General features: G+C 36.3%; 1 protein-coding gene across 1 annotated transcript; it reads right to left on the reverse strand.

The window, feature by feature from the left end:
- Window positions 1-1,877: 1,877 nt before the first annotated feature.
- On the reverse strand, window positions 1,878-19,829 carry LOC135691964 (uncharacterized). The gene is made up of 18 exons (XM_065209976.2): window positions 19,526-19,829; window positions 16,507-16,563; window positions 16,241-16,277; window positions 15,772-15,848; window positions 13,884-13,982; window positions 13,052-13,174; window positions 12,392-12,482; window positions 11,955-12,000; window positions 11,769-11,815; window positions 10,942-11,025; window positions 9,536-9,650; window positions 8,909-8,993; window positions 8,481-8,523; window positions 7,434-7,511; window positions 6,036-6,256; window positions 5,467-5,568; window positions 4,321-4,550; window positions 1,878-3,537 (listed from the first exon to the last, which is right to left on the reverse strand). The coding sequence occupies exons 1-18, from the start codon at window positions 19,626-19,628 to the stop codon at window positions 3,397-3,399; spliced, it is 1,779 nt and encodes a 592-aa protein (XP_065066048.2). The 5' UTR covers window positions 19,629-19,829; the 3' UTR covers window positions 1,878-3,396.
- Window positions 19,830-20,320: the final 491 nt, after the last annotated feature.

Here is a 20,320-nt window from a genome sequence, read left to right on the forward strand (position 1 = left end):
CTGGATCGACCCCAGATCGGACGACACTGTTTTCTAGGCCCTTTTAAAAGGAATGCTCATGCGTATTGCTTATTCCATCAACAACACAAAGAAAATACCGCCAAATTTATAGGAAGGCTAAGAGGAAAATGGCTTCAAATTTGAAAGGTAGCAACAAAATGTTTATTTCGAGCGATGAATAAAAAGTGCACTACTCCTTAATATCACGCTGGAGTAAAAACATTACAAATTGGAGCATGTTCGCTAAATTTATCAAAAACTCGCGAAAACTTTCCCTTTCTTTTTCGTATTTTTCATCTTGTGGGCAAAAGGGGCGCGCAAGACCTGACCAAAGGTCGAAGCACCGTGCTCAAAGCACCTCAAACTGGCGAGTTCATTAGCCCCGTTTCCAATCCGTGCCAATTTGTGATCGATCCCACCTATTTGGACGTTTACACGAGATGGGATCGATCCCAAACTGGATCGGAACCAAATTAGCACGCACAGAGAATCCATCCCGAACGTTCCCGTGTAAACGAAAGGCTGATCCGTACCGATTTGGAATCAATCCCGGCTTGGTTCGATCCCGTGCAGTCAGGATCTACAAAGGATTTTGCTACAGATTTTTCACGACTAAATGACGGATTCTCTAGCTGGTATCAAGTCATCTCTGTTCCATGCTGTTTCATCAGACAGTACGTTTTCCCACAGTGCAGACCCCTGTCTATCAAGTAACTAAATTTAGATTCTTTTCCGGTAACAAATACCAGCAACAAAGTGAAAACATTTGCCAGGTAAAAAATGCGCTTAGTGTTATTTGTCAGGGCAAAACATTTTTGCTATTGTATTGTTGCACGTGAGGGACCAATGCCCGTTTGTAGCCACACAAATCGCAATTAAAAGTACATCTCAGAAGATCAGGTACAAAGTACTTAACAGGCAGATGTTACATCTTTCCTGTTCCCTCAAAACAGTCGAGCATCGAAAAATGTTACTGCCTACTTTCCAAAGTCAGAGAAAATTGTATGAAGACGGCGTAATAAAGCGAAGGTACACTGCTAAAATGTGGTGTGGATCAAAATGTGGAAAGGATTTTAGGAAGAAAAATCTTCTTTCTAGAATAACTGTTGGTCCTTTGTGGGAATAATGAGCGATACCCCCTGGGTGTCTATCCTGAATATAAAGGTGACAGTGCGAGGGGGAGTTGTGGTAATACGAAGCTTCGCAGAAGAATGTTTTTAAGAAGTAAGCACTCGTGAAAGAAGCTATTGAATAACCTCGATATATTTCCATCTGGGAAAACGGTGAATTTCGGTGACATAAAAAGCTACAGATGAGTGGAACGACATAATTACTTTCTTTGTGCACTCAACGAAATGGATCAATGAATAAAAATATTGAAACACTGAAACTAATATTGAAATTGTCAATGCATATATACTTTCTACGGTCTCAAAAAGCTCTTTGTGACAATAGAGTAATAGCGATCATCTGGGGTTTAGGGGGAGCGGCTACAGGAAAACATGAAAGAAGCAGAATTAGTGGAAACTTGAGAGGAACCAATAAATTTGAAATGGGTCTATACTGCATAAAAGAATGAGCTTCTCAACTAGAAGGTTCAACTTGGAGCAATCACGTGAAGCATTCATATCACATAAAACAGGGGGAAAACAACTGACAGAACAACCAATTAACGAGAACCACTGTTCTTAGAAGTAAAAAGAAACAGTTCTAAGCCACTCAGATGACATAGAAAACTGGGAGAGAGAAAGTACATTAAGAAGCAAATTACGTATTAAAGAACAACAAATTTTGATGGACTCAGTTAGTTGAGAGCCTAAAATTCCATATCAGGCTCTCTTACCAAAGTCCTGTAGACATTTAGAGCGATTCAAGAATTGATGACTTAATAACAACAAGAAATTGCAATATGTAGAAACAAACTGCTCAACATTACACTGAATCTAAATAATAAATCAATAAAATTACGATAGTTGGACTCTTATGCAATTTATCAAATTCTTTATTCGTAGAAAAAAGTTTCTTGTATACTTGAGATCATATGTGTTATTCAAGGCAATAACTTGAATAACAAAGCTAAAAGAGCAACGACTTTAATTTATTGTGTGGAAACATATTCAATGATGGACAATGCGTTGTTATGTCGTTACTGTTTTTCGTATTAAGAAAGAAGATCTTGCTTGTAGAAGGATACCTTCCAGCAACTGAGGATCGATAAAATTGTGACGAAGGGCAAGGGTATGCATATTAAAGATGTGATTCTGGAAAAAGGATGTATAAAGAATCTTTTTAGACGTCCCAGACAGATAGCCATGTTCGTGAAATATATGAAGAAAGGAAATCGGAATCTGGGGGCACCGGGGGCACGTGCCCCAAAATTTTGAAAAGTGGCCATTCCCTTTTAAAAACTTTGGAAAAGTGTCAACTTATGTAGAAACAATGTCTTTTCAATTTTGAACTGCTTCCGACGTCAAAGATATGAGTATTCATTACTTGAACATAGAGGACGGCAATGACATTGGCTTTGAGGAAAACGACGAACAGAGGTTGCCGAGAAAGATGGTGAGGCCCCTATCTTAATAAATTTAATTTGATGCGGAATCGCTTTTTCCCAACATTCTTGAGTTCAAGAATAATTTTTGTTGATATACACTAGCAAAAGTGAAAGTCGCTTAACCTAGATTTAGAAGTCACAATTCACTCTTTTGTACAATGTGTTTAATTAATGTTTAGTCTTCATGACGTTCCTCAATAGCATAATATTGACTTCCTAACTTTCCCAAATTGAAAATTTTTGAAAAAAGTAAAAAGGAGCAGAACAGTCAATGCTAAAAATAAGAAAACTGTTTAACAGAACGCTTGAAGAGGATGGAAAGAACTTTGCCTCACAATTTTTTTAATACCTAGAAAATTTTACAATATTACAATACCAGCATTTGATTCAACATCGATCGGTTTAAACAATATATCATGTATTCCTAACATTGGTTTTTAATCAGTACAAAAGCTTTTCGATATTTGAAATTTAAAATATTGTTAAGTCATTCAATATACAAAAGACATTCACTATATTCCAAAACGTTGTAGCATCGTAGAAGGGGGTGGGGTGGGGGGTGCTTGGCTTGATGTAAAAGAAAGCACCAAATACTGTCATTTAATTAATAGGCAATCGTGATGTAGTATTTCAATCCAAAAGATTTTATCACTTATATCACTTAAGACAAAATATTTAATCTTACACTTGTCTTTGGACCTTCTGACGTAACATCCGCCACTCGTTACCAGCCTACTTATCCGTTGGTGATTAGGTATAAAGACAATCTTGAAAATGGATGAAGATAAAAACATTTACCTCAGTTATTGAGTGTCATGCATTGAATTTCAAGAAATCTATATTTACACAAATCTGATATTGTAGCCAAGTTTCTTTGACAGTTTTCTGCCCAATGACCCACCAGGGTGGTTCCATAAAAACTGGTCCTTCGTGAAGTTCCTTCGCCTGATCAACTCATAAACGATACCATTCACCATCATTTCCTACAAAACATGAAATAGCATTCTCAGAATCACGGTAAACTGAATGAAATTCCTAAGATAAGCTACGTGCTTTTTTCCATGACCAAATTGACATAAATCTGATATTCTCGTTTATCAAATGAACTGTTAAAATATGACTAGTCCTGTCCTGAAAATATCGTGGAAACAGCCCTGTAAGAGGAACACCGTAAGAAGAGCGGAAAGATTGCTAAGCATTATAAGAGGACCACGGAAGAACTTGTACTGCTATGGACACCTAAGCACAGTGTAGGACGACCCAGAGCAACCTACATACAGAAAATTGCACATGACGCAAACTACGAGCCTACAGATCTTCAAGCGCTAATGGGAGATAGGAAAAACTTGAGAGACAGAGTCAGATTGGTCAGGGCACCCAGCCCGACCAGACAGCCAGACAGAACGCATGGAGCATATTGACAATTCAGTTATGAGGGGATAGCTTGAAATTCATTCATGGCCATCAAAGATAAAATTTTTGAAACCTCTTAGGAACTCTCCACTTGGGGCAGGGACACCATACCCTCCTGTATCTCTCACAATTAAATCCTAGTCCCTTTGAGCGAGAATGGTGGTATAACCGTGGAATAAACATTTAATGGGACCACACGCGGATGGCATTATGCCGGATGGGAGAGTACGCTACAAACAAAGGCGCGGTTCTACCCGCGTATTCACGCGTAGGAGTTGAGTTGAGTTTGATAACAGAAAGCGTAGGGCTAAGGATTAAAAAATATCTCCATAACGGAGAGAACTAGAAAATACCTGCATTATGATGCTAGAAGTTGGCGCCCCTCCCAGCGGCTCAAGGAGATCCTTTCCAACAACATAGTCAATGATCGCGTCACTCATATGTGCTAACGATGAATCTTTCGATCCGACAATGCTCAATAATGGAACTTGGTGTTTCTGCACCAGCTCAGCTGCGTAGTTCACTTCTTCGGTGTTGCCACTGTGTGAAAAGAACACAACGACGTCTCCTTTTCGGATTTTTCCTAAAATAAAAGATACAGGGGTTGAATCTCTTCAATGTATTGCAATCATGACCAAACAGTGTTCTTTTCATTTGGGATGCTTTCAAGCATAAAATCGGGATAGACCGTTCATTCAAATGTATGAGTGTTCTTGTATTAGCTACTATGAACATATAGGAACTCAGCAGAAATAATGTGAGCATTTTCAATCTAGCAAAACTATTCAAGTCTTTTAGGACAGAATTGTGCTCTAATTTTGATAATAAGCCTGAAGCCTCAACCAACGTGCTTTCACTGAACGACGAGAAGCGTTGTGAACATCTTTGCCATTTTGTAATATCAAGTTTTCCAAAGCCAAACAAGGCATAGGATAGTTTAGTATCATAAATGGATGAACTAGAATTCTCTCTTGCTGTAGATGCGATTGATCCATTGTTAAACATTCTACCGATCTTCAGAGTTTTTGCCTGGGTGATTTTTAAAACTCCTAACTAACACTACTAAAGTTCTTGAAATTGAGTGTTTGAATATAAAACTGTATCAAAATGGGGAAGGGGTAGTCAAAAAAACTACGTGAAGGAGATGCAAAAGTAGAATGCTAAAGTTAGCGGCTGACAGCCGCCTGAAGAGTGCTAGCTGGTGTTTTGTAGACAGACAAGAACTAAAGGCGGCTGTAAACAGCGGTTTACAAAAAATCTAAAGAGCTGTGCCCGCCCGGTACAGAACAGATCTCCCTTGCTTGACATTTGATTGGCAATGTTGTGGAGAAAGACGAGAAATTTTACTGGTTTTTCAATTAAGAATAGATATGAAATGGGCTTCTGATAATCTAATTCACGCCTTGAAATGTTCAGTTTTATTGAATCGTGGCCATGTCATACGGCGTACAAGTATAAACAATTGACTGCAGGAATAGTGAACTGTAAGAAAAACACACCTAGATCACCATGCGCCCACTCAGTAGCATGAACGAAATGAGCCGGAGTCCCCGTGGATGCCAACGAGGCTGCCATACGCTGAGCAACTATGGCTGATTTACCTGCGAATTGTGAATCATATACAAACAATGCTCAAAATTCAATAAGATAAAATGTAGAAAAATGCTAAACTTTTCACACGAAAACGGTTTGTTTGATAGAGGATTCTTCACCATGAACAGAAATGGGTGGGACTTGGGTGTGGCATATTCAGTCCTGTTCGCGATGTGTTTAGAGGGGATATTTAATCCTGATGATTTTAGAAGCGATTCTCAAAACCAGAATATGATAAGGTAATGGCGAAACAAAGCAAACAGGGAAAACTTTCTAACCTATAGATTTCAGAATGATTCCTGATGATTGCAGAAAGCATGGAACTCGTAGCTGAAAGTTAGAAGTGTCTAGTTTTACAATGGAGGTACTATTACGGCTTTGAGAACTTCAAAATAGATCTCAGAAAATATATAACAAACAATAAACCATATACACAGGCCAACAAGTTAGCCTTAAATAGGATAACCGGTCTCACCTATTCCAGAGATCAATACATTTCCTTTGCAATTTTCTAAATAATCGATGAATTTTTCCACGGTTCTGAAGTCCATTAAATCAACAACGCCCTGAGCAGCCTCGAAATCAGCATTTACACTGTTTTCAAAGTCTGGACAAGGATTGTAAGCTGCAACCTCGATGCTCTCGTTGTCACCAAATGCACCCTTGTATTTGAGTATTTCGTCTTTTAGAACTTCCCTGCAAAGTGTACATAGAACATCAATATACAGTGGAATCCCGTTTAGTCGTACATCGGATGGTTAGGACTCTCACAAAGTCGGACTTATTTCCAATTCCCATAGGATTTTCCTGCCTTGTTCAAGTCGAAGCAGATCCCGGATGATTTGGATTCTCACAAAGTCGGACTCATTTCCAATTCCCGTTGGATTTTCCTACCTTGTTCAAGTCAAAGACAGATCCCGGAAGATTTGAACTCTCACAAAGTCGGACTCATTTCCATTTCCCGTTGGATTTTCCTGCCTTGTTCCAGTCAAAGATAGTTCCCGGATGATTTGGACTTTCACTTAATTGGATCATTTCAAAACCCTTCCTCCCCCCCCCCCAATCTCTTTGAAGGTCCGACTTAACATAAATCATCTGTAGTTAAAGAATAAAGTAAAGGAAAACGATTTAATATATATTTGTGAGTTCCTAACTAAAATAATAGCTGGCAACTTGCAACTGGCAACAGGTGACTTTTCCAAAAAATGGTTAACCAAATCTGGCCCTGTTATTACAATTGATGCTTTTTTCTGTTACAAGGACAGGCAAGCTTAACAACATCGAATGTTTATTTCTAGCATCTTTAGAGCATTAACCAAAAACAGGTTTATTTTTTATAACATGAGTGATGGTCAACAAAACACTGTTTTAGATATCTGTAAATGAAGCGTAGGCCCATTGACTCAGGGGGGGGGGAGGGGGGAGAGGGGTGGCGAAGAAGAGTAGTTCATCATATGTGACTAATATCTGTCTCAACAAATAGCAATAATGTTAAAAACATAAGGGAAAGTTAACAATGGAAACATGCAGCAATTTATTTACTTCCGTTTTATAGATCAAAAAGAATTTAACAGAGGATAAAACTATAACAGTTATGCTATAAGAGCAGAAAGGTTTTGAAATTCAGATTGTATAATATTACTGTATATCACAAGCGTATGTAAGTAATAGGGCACTGGGCTCGATAAACTTTCAGGTTTATCTCATTGTCCTAGGCAACACTCACGGACATTCTCTTTATAATTCTTTAATTCCTCTTTATGTTTAAGACAATAAGTAAATATATTTTTAATAAACATGCTGTAAAAATGTTGCTTAATGAAAAGAAATTTGAATTTGAATTTGAATTTGAATATGCTAGCCTCTTACTCACCTTGACTGGTCGCTTGGCAACCCACCGAGGACTTTGCAACACGCAGCACCTGTTTTGTTAGCCAGAGCTCCTATAAGCCTGAAAGAGAAGCGATACAAAGTCGGGATTTCACCAATTGATTAGCAGAGAGCATAGGAACAGGCAAGGCCACCTGCGCAGCGGATGTTACGATGCAATAAAACGCTAACTAAACCACCAAATGGCCCCAGAGATCAGTAGTAATAGCAAAAAAAGTCTACTATAACCTTGTTCAAAAGATAAGTGTTAATTCCTACCGTTTATGGTCATCTTTCTATCTTTTTGTTTGAACCAATGAGAAAGTGCATCATATGGACATGCGCAATAGGGTGAAGGCAAAATTTACATCTAATGGCAATTCAAAGCATTTAATCAAAACTATTATATATCACGAGTTGCGTTCTCACTCTTCTCGTAACACCCTTTTCTCTACATTTTCTTCGTCTTTCGATTCTTGACAGGCTAATTCCAATAAGATCAATAAATGTTCCGACCACAGAATATGTTTGGAGTTGTGGTAATCAACTGCGTAGTGCAGATGATGCAAAGTTTTGAAAAGCTAACGGTCTTTCAGACAAATGCTGGCTTTTCTCTCCTAACATAACGAAGCCTATACCTTGACCCCCTATTGCATAGGTTTCTTATTATAAGAAAAAACAATTTTTAGAATAATAAGGAAGTTTGGACAAACCTTAACTACAAAGCATTGGTGGAAATTACCGTGATATGAAATAACAGGTATTAAGACAATCCTATTCAACAGGAAGCCTAAGATATCTTAAAGAACATTTTGAGAAAATGTCGAGAATGGAGGCCAAAGACGAGTGGGCTAGACTTTTTTGAACAGTTTTGAGACCATGCTTTAGAGATGCTAGAAAATGCCCCTTTTGATAAACTTGCTAGTCTATCCGTTTGTTTTCTCAGATATAAACTATTTGGCTATTGGGGGCTGCGGCCTTGCCCCTTGCTACGCCAATGAGGTGGATGAAATTCATCTCTGATAGCAAGCATTATAAACGTAATATTCACCTCATGTCATCTTCGGATTTTGGAATTCCATGGAAATGAAGGCCTGTGTGGAAACAAATTTAAAATATAGTAACACTACCTTTCAGATCCTGAGCTCCTACACAACGTTCATTTCGAACAAAAAAGCAAAATAACACTATACATTGTGAATGTAATTTACAGAGTATGATAGTGCAAGAAAAGTGAGTTTCACGACAAAAGAACTTTGATTTACGAATGAAATCTCATCTTTCATGGGTAGCTCTTCTTCAGGAGTGAAAATTCACAAATCAATAATAACATGACACGAAGAGAATTTTCTTTAAGAGAGACGCAAAATAGCAACATGAGTCATAAGTTTTATGATAACGTACTTTTGAAAATCGATTGGAATCTTGCAACGAAGAAGTAGAAATTTTAAGGACAAGACAACATATGTAAGATGTTACCAGTTATCAGACCGCCCAGAAAAGCGTCCCCAGCCCCTGTTGCATCAACGACTGTTTTAAGCTTTTCCGTCGGAACTTCTACTGTCTGAAAAGTGAATGCAAAATATGGTTTGAATAGGCTAATTTGAAGAAGGGAATACATTCGATTTTGATTGGCTGATTCGAGGAAGAAAATGTTAAACCAATTTTGATTGGCTGATTCAAGGAAGGGAATTCAACCTAAAATCTGAAAGGCTGAATTGATTACTGGTTTCTAAACTTACAGGTTTGTTGTTCTAAAGATAAATTTGCAGATTTATGCCTAATTTATGCCTAATTTATGCCTAAATTATGCCGATTTTTGACTGTCTACAGTATGGCACAGAATAGAAGCGCCCCGAGAGGGGGGTAAAACTTTGCTTCATTCTGTAAAGATAATGTTCTTGGAAACATGTGAGAAGCAGGCATTATTCTAAATCATATATATGGAATTCGAAAAAAAGCTTACTTTAACTTTCTTCTCAAAGAAATTTACCAATAAGTTATTTATGAGTTTTGATGCAGAAAGGATAGCAAAAAATTATCGTAAATCTACGAAAAGGAGTTTGATTTTAAGGGTCATTAGCGAAAAAAGAGGGGATGACTCACGTGATTTTCACTGGTTAATACTGATGACTGGGAGCCATTGGTCATGGCTAGTAATGTTGAATCGCAGCTTTCTCTCAGATACTTTGCGACGTCAGCACCGCTTAAACTGTCAATCCTGGAGATAATTTTAGATTTGGAGATCATTTGATTGTTTATTTGACGATTGACTATACTGGATAGATGCTTAACATAAACTGAATCTGCTTGTATTTTTAATCACTTTGTACAAGGATTTCGAATGCAAAGAAGGTATAATTTATTTCTTTCAATTCATATCAGTTTCATTAAAAAGCAAACACTGTGTACAAATTTATTCGGCAAAAAATTGTTACGTACCCTACACGTTATCGATCGATCAAAAACGGCTATTGATCGGTTGACTCGATATTGGTTGCATCAGGTTCAAGATTAAAATCATAAATGGTATACATAATTGGGTAACTGACATGTTTTCAATGACATATTAAGAAAGGGGGGGGACGAAAAAACAGGGAGGAAAGGCGAAAAAGAGAAGAAGAAAAATAGGGAATATATTACAGGGATTGAAATAAAGAAGTGGAAGAGGAAGAGGAAGTGGAAGAGGAAGTTGAAGTGGAAGAGGAAGTGGAAGAAGAGGAAGAAGAGGAAGCACAGCAAGAAAAGGGAGCACAGGAAGAAAAGGAAGCACAGGAAGCACAGGAAGTAAAGGAAGCACAGGAAGAAAAGGAAGAAAGGAAGAACAGGAAAAAGAGGAAGAACGGGTAGAAGAAGAAGAACGGGAAGAAGAAGAAGAACGGGAAGAACGGGAAGAAGAGGAAGAACAGGAAGAACGGGTAGAATAGGAAGAACGGGAAGAAAAGGAAGAACAGGAAGCACAGGAAGACGAGGAAGAACGGGAAGAAGATGAAGAACGGGAAGAAAAGGAAGAACAGTAAGAATAGGAAGAAGAGGAAGAAGAAGATAATGACAAGGAAAAAAATGGGAAGAAGAAAAAGGAGAGGAGAAGAAGAAAATAAAGAAGAGGAAGAAGAAGGAGAGAAGAAGTATAGGAAGAAGACGATGAAAGATATGATAAAGAAGAAGAAGAAAAAGAAGAGAAATAAAAGAAGCAAAAAAGAAGAAGATAATGAGATATAGATGAAAGACAAACTCAAACATCTGACAGTGAGGGAGAAGAAAATGATATGCATTTACTTACAATCAGGGCCCACGCCATCAGGGGAACTATGCCCCCTTCCCCCACTTTTTTGCAAAGCAAATAGTTTAAACGCTGCAGTAAAAGGGGTAAGAAGCCTTGCCCCCAGTCTTTCTAGCCTTGGCCCCCCCCCCCACTTTCAAATTCATGTCGTAGGCCATGATATGAAAGCAGAACTATTTGTTTCGAAGTATCTTTAGATCTATAGAATTCAGTACATGAATGGACATACTTATTCAGATCGGGTTTCAAAATAGCCAGCATTTCAGCAGCAGCATGTTTCGCTGGTTTTAGAATATCAGCCATCATCACACACCTACAATGGAAAACAGAACTTTGAAAACTACCTTCATTTTTTGGTATATAACAAAACCTGTTTCATGCAGGGGAGAAAATCCCAAATATTCAAAACGTTAAACATTGAAGAATTCTTCACTAAAATACACATAATAACATAGATTATCAAAATATTCATACTAAATACTGCTAGAATCATAGAATTAGCTATTGTCGACAGCAAGGCTCAAACGTCATCAAACTATCTCAATAACTATCTTATTGAGTATTCTTCAAATGTAAAACTTTGACTCACAGTAATACAAAAACAAAAGATGATTGAATATTCTAAATGTGCAAAACCACATTGCATTTCCTTTCTTTTCCCCTGAATAAAATTTACCCATTTCATCGTTTAAAAACAATTCAAAAGCACATTTATGTTCAAAATTGAAAATTATAAGAGCATCTACTTTCTATAAACATTTTACCAACTTAGGTAGTAAAGTAGAAAGATAAAATTTTGGGACATAGGTTTCCTTATGGGGAACAAAGATTTCCATTAATTACATGCTCTGGAACCCCTTCTTTTATCTTCTACTTTTCTATCGACAGTCCTGTAATACTTCGTTAGCAGTTGTTTAGAATAAGAACGATGGTTTTTTGAGCGTTTGTCGCTAAAGTCCCCCTTCCAGAAACATAAATAGCTTCCTAAAGAAATATTGAAAGGCAAATGACAAGATCTTGCAAACGAAGACGCTGACAGTAAACGGAAAGAATTACTTTTTCAGCTCTTCGAGAGTACCCAGCTTAGCTTCATTTATTGCAACCTAAAAAACAAAAGAGAACTCAATTCAAATGATAAAACTTTGAGAAAAGAAATTATCGAAAATCGAAAGGCCTCTTAGTTGAAGCAAGAGTTTCATTTTGTAAAATTCAAGTAAATAGTTTTGAAAAATTTGTAACTACCGAAGGAGAAACATCTAAGTCCAAAATACTCGGTATACCAATTTCCCTGAAAAAAGAAATTTCATTTCAAAATTCAAGGCAAATTTACAAACCCAAAAAGTTTAATGTGACCTTCTTTAGTAAAGTTCCTAGACCAATCAGAGTGAAAGTTCTGTATACAAGCTTAACACGTGGCTAATAGTCGTGTTCTTGCAACTACATTGAGAAGTATGGCGGATAGATGTCATCCTTTATTTGGGAGAGCTAAAAAATTTCCGTTATTTTTTGTGATGGGTGAATCCAAAAATTTTCAGGGACACGAATATTTCAACTAAAGAGAACAGGTACAAGTTCTTGAATTTAGAGAAGATGAAAGCAACCTAAAATGATATCTTATCTTGTTGAAATGATTGAGATCTGAAAAGGGTTATTTGCGTCTAAAAAGAGCAATAACTCACTTTGCAATTTTCAGCAATGCAATAACACCAGACAGTGGGACCTGTGAAATTTCTGATGTGATCATCAGCGCATTTTTGCGCACAGCTTCATCTATGGGGTTTCCAAATACATTTGTATCAAATTATTATGAAAAATTGTTATAAAATATAGACTGTCCTCATAAACTTACAGTGATTCATGAGAAGACACTCGGTTGTGATAGGTCACGACAGACAGGGCCTTAGGTACATGTATGACGGGGAAGCAATTCAACGCATATACTGATTACAAACAATTTTGTACTCGAGTTCTTTAATGTCAAGCAGGTAGCCATGCCCAACTTTTTAAAGGTTGAAATGGAAATCCTCTTGCCCTCTCCTCGACAGGCTTTGCTTCTTTAAGAGAATTATTGGATGACTTTAAAGAACTCTTTTTCCTTACAAAGAATAGACTTCTGTCATTTTAGTGTCAGAAAACGTAAAGTGTTAAACAGTGCTTAAAATGCAAAACCTAATTACAAAGAGGTGAAGTTGACCTCACTTTGAAGCAGAATAAAACGATAACCGGAAATGCAAAGATATGTAGACAAGTCAGCATAAACTGTAAACTTTTTCTCTGTTTCTGTTTTAAATACATGATTGCGGATTATATACCTCAACTAATATTCGGTGGGTACTTACCGAAGAACTCCTCGACAGTGTGCTTCTTAATAATACTAGTAGCACCTGAAGCCATTATGATTGAGCGCTCGCCATCTTGTTGAATGAAAACGTATGACTGAGCTGTTGTGTACGTGTCGCTCACTAGCAAAATAAGCATTATAAAAATCATATTTTAATATTTTAGGCAGTGCAAAAGAAATGTGGCGTCGAAGAAAGGTTTTGAAATGCGATTCTATAGTGACGTCATCATGCTAGAGGTAGACTCTCCAGAAGTCGTTGCATCAGACGTCATGGTGTCTGATATAATCGTGTATGAGGTGGACGTGTCTGATGTTATCGTTTCCGACGTCATAATGACTGGTGTCATGGTGTCTGATATAATCGTGTATGAGGTTGACGTGTCTGATGTTATCGTTTCCGACATCATAATGACTGGTGTCGTGGTGTCTGACATAGTTGTATCAGATATTAACAAATCGGACGTCATCCTGTCCGACTTCATCGTTTCCGACGTCATATTGACTGGTGTCGTGGTATCTGACATAGTTGTATCAGACGTCAACAAATCGGACGTCCTCATTCATCGTTTCCGACGTCAACATGACCTGACCACATTGTATCTGACGTCAAAACGTTTTATACTATTGCTTAACATCGTTTGATATATGATTCAACAAAAGTATAAACAAACAGATTGTAATACAAAACAAAACGAAAGTTAAAAATTGTATCAAGCGATAGAGATGCATAACATTAGATTAAAGTTAGATTAAAGTGTCTTTTTGACATTCAAAATATTAGTGAAACTATTTTGGTTGGGGTATCAAACGGTTTTTTAAACTCATCTTACCTTGAATAAAATCTTTACTGATATGCAATTGATTCATTTTGTTTCTTATCAAACGACCAGGCACATCGGCACCTTGCAGGGCAAGCAAACCAGTTGGGACTACAAATACAAAACATTTAATGTGAACATCATTGGTCATTGAAATAAACTGAAAACAATCCAATCAAGCTGAGCTATAGGTCCAAAGGGAGTATATATAAATCTTGACTTGTTTCCCCAATGACAAAACAAATCCCCTGATAGATGACAGGGAAAAATAAACATACTTAAAAACAATACTAACAAAACAAACTGCCTAAAAATAAACACAATTAGATTTCAGGTAAAGCAAAATTGGAAAGATTTAATAAGAATACTAGCAAATACCGTAAATCCTCGAATTGCCCCCCCCCCCCCCTCGAAAAAGCCTTCCCTCGAATTGTAACAGGATTAGTCTCTCTCCCGTTAACCACGTTTTGCTTATAATTGTAATCGAACTGCCAATCACACATCAATCATAATCTGTCAAATGTGTGTATAACGAATGATTAGTAGATTTGTAGTGAGTTGTAGTCGGAGTCCGTATTCGTAAAGTCATGAAACTTCAGTTTACAATGAGCAGATTCTCTTTCTGAGTTATCGTCTCCCGCCAGGCGAACTAAAGCCCGATACAGAATGAGCCCCCACCCTAGAACTACAAATTGTCAATATAAGCCCCCACTGCTACCGTATATTCTCGAATTGCACCCCTCAGTTTGATAGTTTTTGCCATCTGAGGTTGCCTATGGCGTTTTATTGAATTACCACCACAAATTCGTACTTTTGGTAGCAATTAATTAAATGCTCATGAAGAAAATCCTACTAAAATAAACAAGGTCTTTTAATAATGTCTTCTTATTGTCTACAATAATTTTATAAGCCTCCCCCCATCGTATAAGCCCCCCCTCAAATAAGCCCCCTACCAAAAATATCAAAAATAAATAAGCCCCCAGGGGACTAATTTGAGAATTCACGGTACAAGAGAAAAAGAAGGGAGATCTAATATGTTGGATGTACTTCAAGATATCATAATCCTACTAACAAGCACAGAGTCTTAACTAAACTTCTCTCCTTTCTAAGCAAACATAATACCCCTCCTTCTAATAGGAGCAGTGAAATGATAGAAAAATGCCAGAAATAGCAAAAAGATGCACATATACTAAAACTGACAGGTTCATTGTTTATTTAAATGTGACAATAAGGTATCAAGAGTATTGCTTTTGAAAACATATCTTTCATCACAAGACAATTTATGTTTCTGTCGAAATTCAGAAAATTCAACATAATAGTGTGATCACTTAATCATTGGAACGGTTTACAGAATGTTGTTTCATATATATTTTTCCTTCAACAACATCTTATGCTTATAATATGAATTTTTGCAATAAACCACTCCCTTAATCAAACACTTCACTGAAATTTTAAAAATCATAAGAGTTCCTGGTATGTTAATTGGAAGAAATTAGGCTTGTCTGAAAAATTTTGTGACTATCACAAGATTCAACTAAAGTAACAATACTATAATGGGACGAAGAAGAAAATTTAAGCAAGTAAGGTTAGGAAAGTTGAAGATAATCAAGTAGAAATGATCAAAAAGTCAGTGGTAATGAAGCCAGAACAGATGAAAGATAATCTGTGTGGCTACAACGTTCATAATGTATCCATGGTCAAAATATTGGGGGGCAATCCCTTTGTTTTAATAATATGATTTCACATTATTCCATTCTTTTAGAACAAAAGACCATTGTCCTCCATAGGTGTCTGCCACTGATGAAGAGAAAAGCTTTGCAAATCACAGCTATTATGAAGTTAACACTGCCATTTCAGTTTAGTCTGTGAGAAGCTTGCTACACAATTAAACACAGCTTACCTCCAAGTAAAGATGCCCAAGACAAATGGTTGAGAGTCACTCCACCGACTATGCTCTTTTCCTTGATATGAGTTGGGCTGCAAAATTTGAAAATGCATTCAACATAGACAAAGATATTTTAATTCCTAAATCATGTTTAATCTTACAATCTTTGCTATCTTAACAAGAAAAAAATGTGAAATTTAAACAAAACACTGAAAATATTGACAATAAAAATATTCTTTAACAAAGTAGCAAATTCCATTTTCTCTCTACTACATTTTCTTTTGCAAAATTTGTCTTGTTCTATATTTTAAAAAAAATTCATAAATCTAATTTACTATATCTAAACTCAATTCCCTCTAACATCAAAGAATCAAACCTTGCTTCTCATAGTCCAGTATAGCTGCATTTGAATTCTGCATGTAGAATTGCAGTAAAAATGTGTTAGGAAAATAAACCGTTAACAAAACAATAATTATATATGTACCTTTGGAAAAATCCTTTTTCACCAACTTTTGGGAGAGCTAAAACAAAAACAGCAAGGCATATAATTGTTAAACAGCAAGGCAAAATTATAAAAGTGTATAATTTTTCAAAGATTGTCTTAGATATAAAGTATTAAAATCCTTTGTAACATTGTAATATTTCAAGAAAGCAATTTTGAGAGATCATTCTAATGTTTTGTTAAGAAAAGTTTTTAAAATGTTTTTATATCTTTTAGTTATAAGCAAACAGGTAGAAAGCATTAGATACCTTGCACCTTGAAAAATTGATCAACCACATTGCTCCCACAACCAAGAACAAGCTTTCCTGAAATTCAATTAAAGAACACAAAATAAATTCAGTCTTAGAAGGATGAAAAACAATTAACTTGTCTATGGAAGCCATAATTAAGATGCCTGCAAATAGGCCAAGGACTAGAAGAACACCAGGGTAGCAACAGCAATCAATCAGTATGGGAAAAATTTGTGTAGAGATATCAATGCAGTCCTGGTAATATGAAATTTGTCAGCGCTTGATGGCGTGCAATCAATCAAATGGAGAACTTATGATTTTTATGAAGATCTGATAGCCTTTTAAATGTCATATATTATGCAAATATGTATATATTTGAAAAAGCGGATGAGGTTTTCAAAAAAACCAAATAGTTCTACGGGATTTTAGAGGAAGTTTCTTCAAAACAAAATAACTTAACAAAAAGGATACAAGTTTTTAGGCCCTGTTGCCATTCATCTGTTTCTGTGTAAGAACAGATTCAAATGAATCCATTTTAGATTCTTAGTTCCATTAATACACTCAAATATTGAGTCATTTGATACCAAACCAAAGTCATTCAAAAACACTGTTGAAAGTAGAGTCAGTGGAAAAGGAATCATTTCAATATGGATCGCTTTTTAGGAACAGCAAAGATAGAGGCATTTCAAAACAGAGTCATTCTATCTCAGTTTCAAAAAGAGCTCAAACAAACGATATGAGAACGGATAAAAAATAAAGTAAAGGAAACAAAACGTATTATTATGTTTTGACCATGTCTGACATAATACTTTCAGAATAATACAAGAAATGGAAGGACATAACGGAGACATACAAAAACAGAGTAGTGGAAACACGGCCTTAAACAGTTATTATGTCCCCAAAAATGCTATCAAGATAACACACACAAAATGAATCTAAAATTAGAGAAAACAAACAAGAAATTGAAAGAAACAAAAGAGAAAAAGAAAAGTAATTCAAAACGTGGAATTGAATGTGCAATAGAAAGCAAGTCTCAGGTGTTTTAATGTGTGTGTGAAGGCATGCACATGTGATTGCACACCAAATATTACCAGGACGGTCAATGTGTCACACCTCCCCCCCCCCCCCCCAACCTTTGAAAATTCTTTGAATTAGTCAGAAAATTTGAGAGGAAACAGAAATTCTAAGTTCTGATTTCAATGCTTATCAATAACAGCGAATTGTATCACAAAACACTTATGGCAAGAAATTTATTAATTCAGACTGGAAAAACTTTTCCTTATATGATAAGGTTCTGGAATTTTGAAAGGCCTTGTGGCATTTTAGTACAAAAATTACAATATGACAGTCCTCACCCTCCCAAAAATATCCATCAGTTTGTGTCCCTGCAAATTGACATGGATATCATCTTCTAATTGGGGAAGAGCATAGTCCTAGAAAGTGTTCCCAATCATTGCAAATGCTGGAAGGGCTCTGTCAGAGCTGGCAAGGTTATAGCATATTGCAGAACAAGACAAAATTATTGGGCTCACAAACAAACAAAAATGCAAGAGTTCACTCTGAAGTTGTACTTTCTCCATTTATCTGCAGCCACACTATGCAGGATTAAGTTTTATATAAATGGTAAACCCCTTACTAACGAAAAAGTATAATATTCAATGATCATGGTCTTTTGAGGCCCTTTAGCTCATCTATTGAAAAATATCAAACACTTTTTTGTAATACGTATTTGACAATCAATCTTTCAACAGCTTCTTCTGATTATGATAAATACCAAAAAAATAATATCCTATTGATAACTAATTTATAATATATTTAACAGCCTTTCTTTAGCAAGCAAGTAAATCTTATAAGCGACAAGACACAAAACAGAGCATTACATTATGGCACACAAACACTCTAGATTTAATTCAAAACAATAAATAACAATTACATGTCCAAACTAAAATCAAGACCCAACCCTAAACTTGTACTATTGCCTTTTCATCTGGAGCCACTGCAGGTGCAATGGTGGATGTGGTATGTTGTTAGCCACTTCTGTCTTTCTAACTAAGAAATCATGCATTCCACCCAAATGCTTGTCTTCATTGGTAATGATGGCAACTTGATAGCCATAACTGATTGTTGGTGATTGGTTTGACTGATGATCATAATGATTGATCAATGATGATGATTTGTATGATTGATGGTAACTGATTGAAGACAATTGTTTGATGATGATATTACGGATAGATTATAATTGATAAACAATTAATGGTGGATGCATCATATACATGAAAAATCCTCTATTAAATAATACAATTTGCATAGGTAATAAAAAATGTTGAATTCAGCGGGGGAGTAGGGAAATAGTCTGACTTAGAGAATGTCTGACTTAAACATGGTATGACTGTCAGTTTGAATGAGGTAGAGAAATCCAACAGGATTTCAACAGTCTGACTTAGTTAAAACATCATGTTCAGGTTAATTATATTCAAAACCAGCAACAAACATTTCTATAAAAACCAAATGAAATTAAACAAGTCTAAGTTAAAGGGTATGACTTAATGGGAGTAAATTGTAGTAATGGGATTAAATTGGGTTTACATTCTAATTTCTGGTCCCTGTTTGCTTGGCCAAATGGAATAAGTAACTCACCTCTAAAACCTACCTGTTAGACAGTCCAAGAATTTAAGTGGGCTTTAATTAGGAACATTATTACTTTTTACACTACGAGCAAGCTGATAAATCAGCGTACAAAAACAAAGCATGGTATGACAAACCATTGCACCTATTTCATTTCACTGTCATATGAAACACAAAAATTTCAATAAACCTTATATTTTCAAAAATAGACCACGATGAAGTCAAAGCAAAGCTAAAATATAAACCAATAATTCTATGAATATTTTCAAAATATTTTTTTTCAAAGCCATTTACACCCAATAACAAAAGTATTTAACAACAAAGAGAGAGGGGAAGCACAGAGAGACAGCGGGAGAGACGTCTAATAAATGTTTAAAACGAAACAGAATGAAGTTTTCGTAAGTTTATTTACCATTCTTTTTCTCCTCTTCTGTTGATAGATTCCTGGAGACAAAACTCTTTCTTGGACTGCAATTTCTGGCAGCGGTTCTGGCAACCTTTCTTAGAAGCGCCATCTGCGTTGGTTTTGTCAAACCTCGGCCGAAATTGATGATCCTAGCTCCTTTTTGTCGAGTTATCAGATGATGACTTCGAACTGTCCCTTGCTTCCGGGCTGTCGGAAAACTTTTCCCTTTTTTCAAGCCTTTTAGATCCCTACATATCAATCACGAGAAATGTTGTTTGGAAAAATATCCCGTGATGTTTCAGAAATTCTAATTGAAGTGAATTCATGCTTACGAGGTTGTTGTTGTTGCCTCATCGAGAAGTGTCTTTGGAAGGAAAGGTCAACAGGAAAGTCTCCAAATTAGGAAAGGAAAAGAAAGGGGGAAAGATTTCGGTTCAGTGGTTATACCAAAGAGTACTAACCCTACATACAGATTTGCTTTGAAGAGCAATTCTTTCAACTTCATCTTTTGACTTCAGATTTAGAATAACGTTTTTGATAACTATGTTGTATGCAAAGTCTTATGTGCTTTTGCTTTGGAAGCCAGATGGAGCGGATTCTTTCTCTGCTTTTCGTCATACCTAACAGATGCGTGGAATGTCAAAAATAGGACGATAGCCATTGCGGATTTCTTGCCCCAATATCCATGTATGAGGGCTTTCTGCAACAAAACATGTTTATTGTAGCGAAGGGTAATTCAACCAAAGATGATCAATCTAAGTCCAAGCTATCCATCCTAATATTCGTTTGCACATTTTATAT

The sequence above is a fragment of the Rhopilema esculentum genome, chromosome 13 (genome assembly GCF_057945365.1).
Source record: "Rhopilema esculentum isolate cy_ngs chromosome 13, ASM5794536v1, whole genome shotgun sequence".
NCBI classification, from domain to species: Eukaryota; Metazoa; Cnidaria; class Scyphozoa; order Rhizostomeae; family Rhizostomatidae; genus Rhopilema; species Rhopilema esculentum.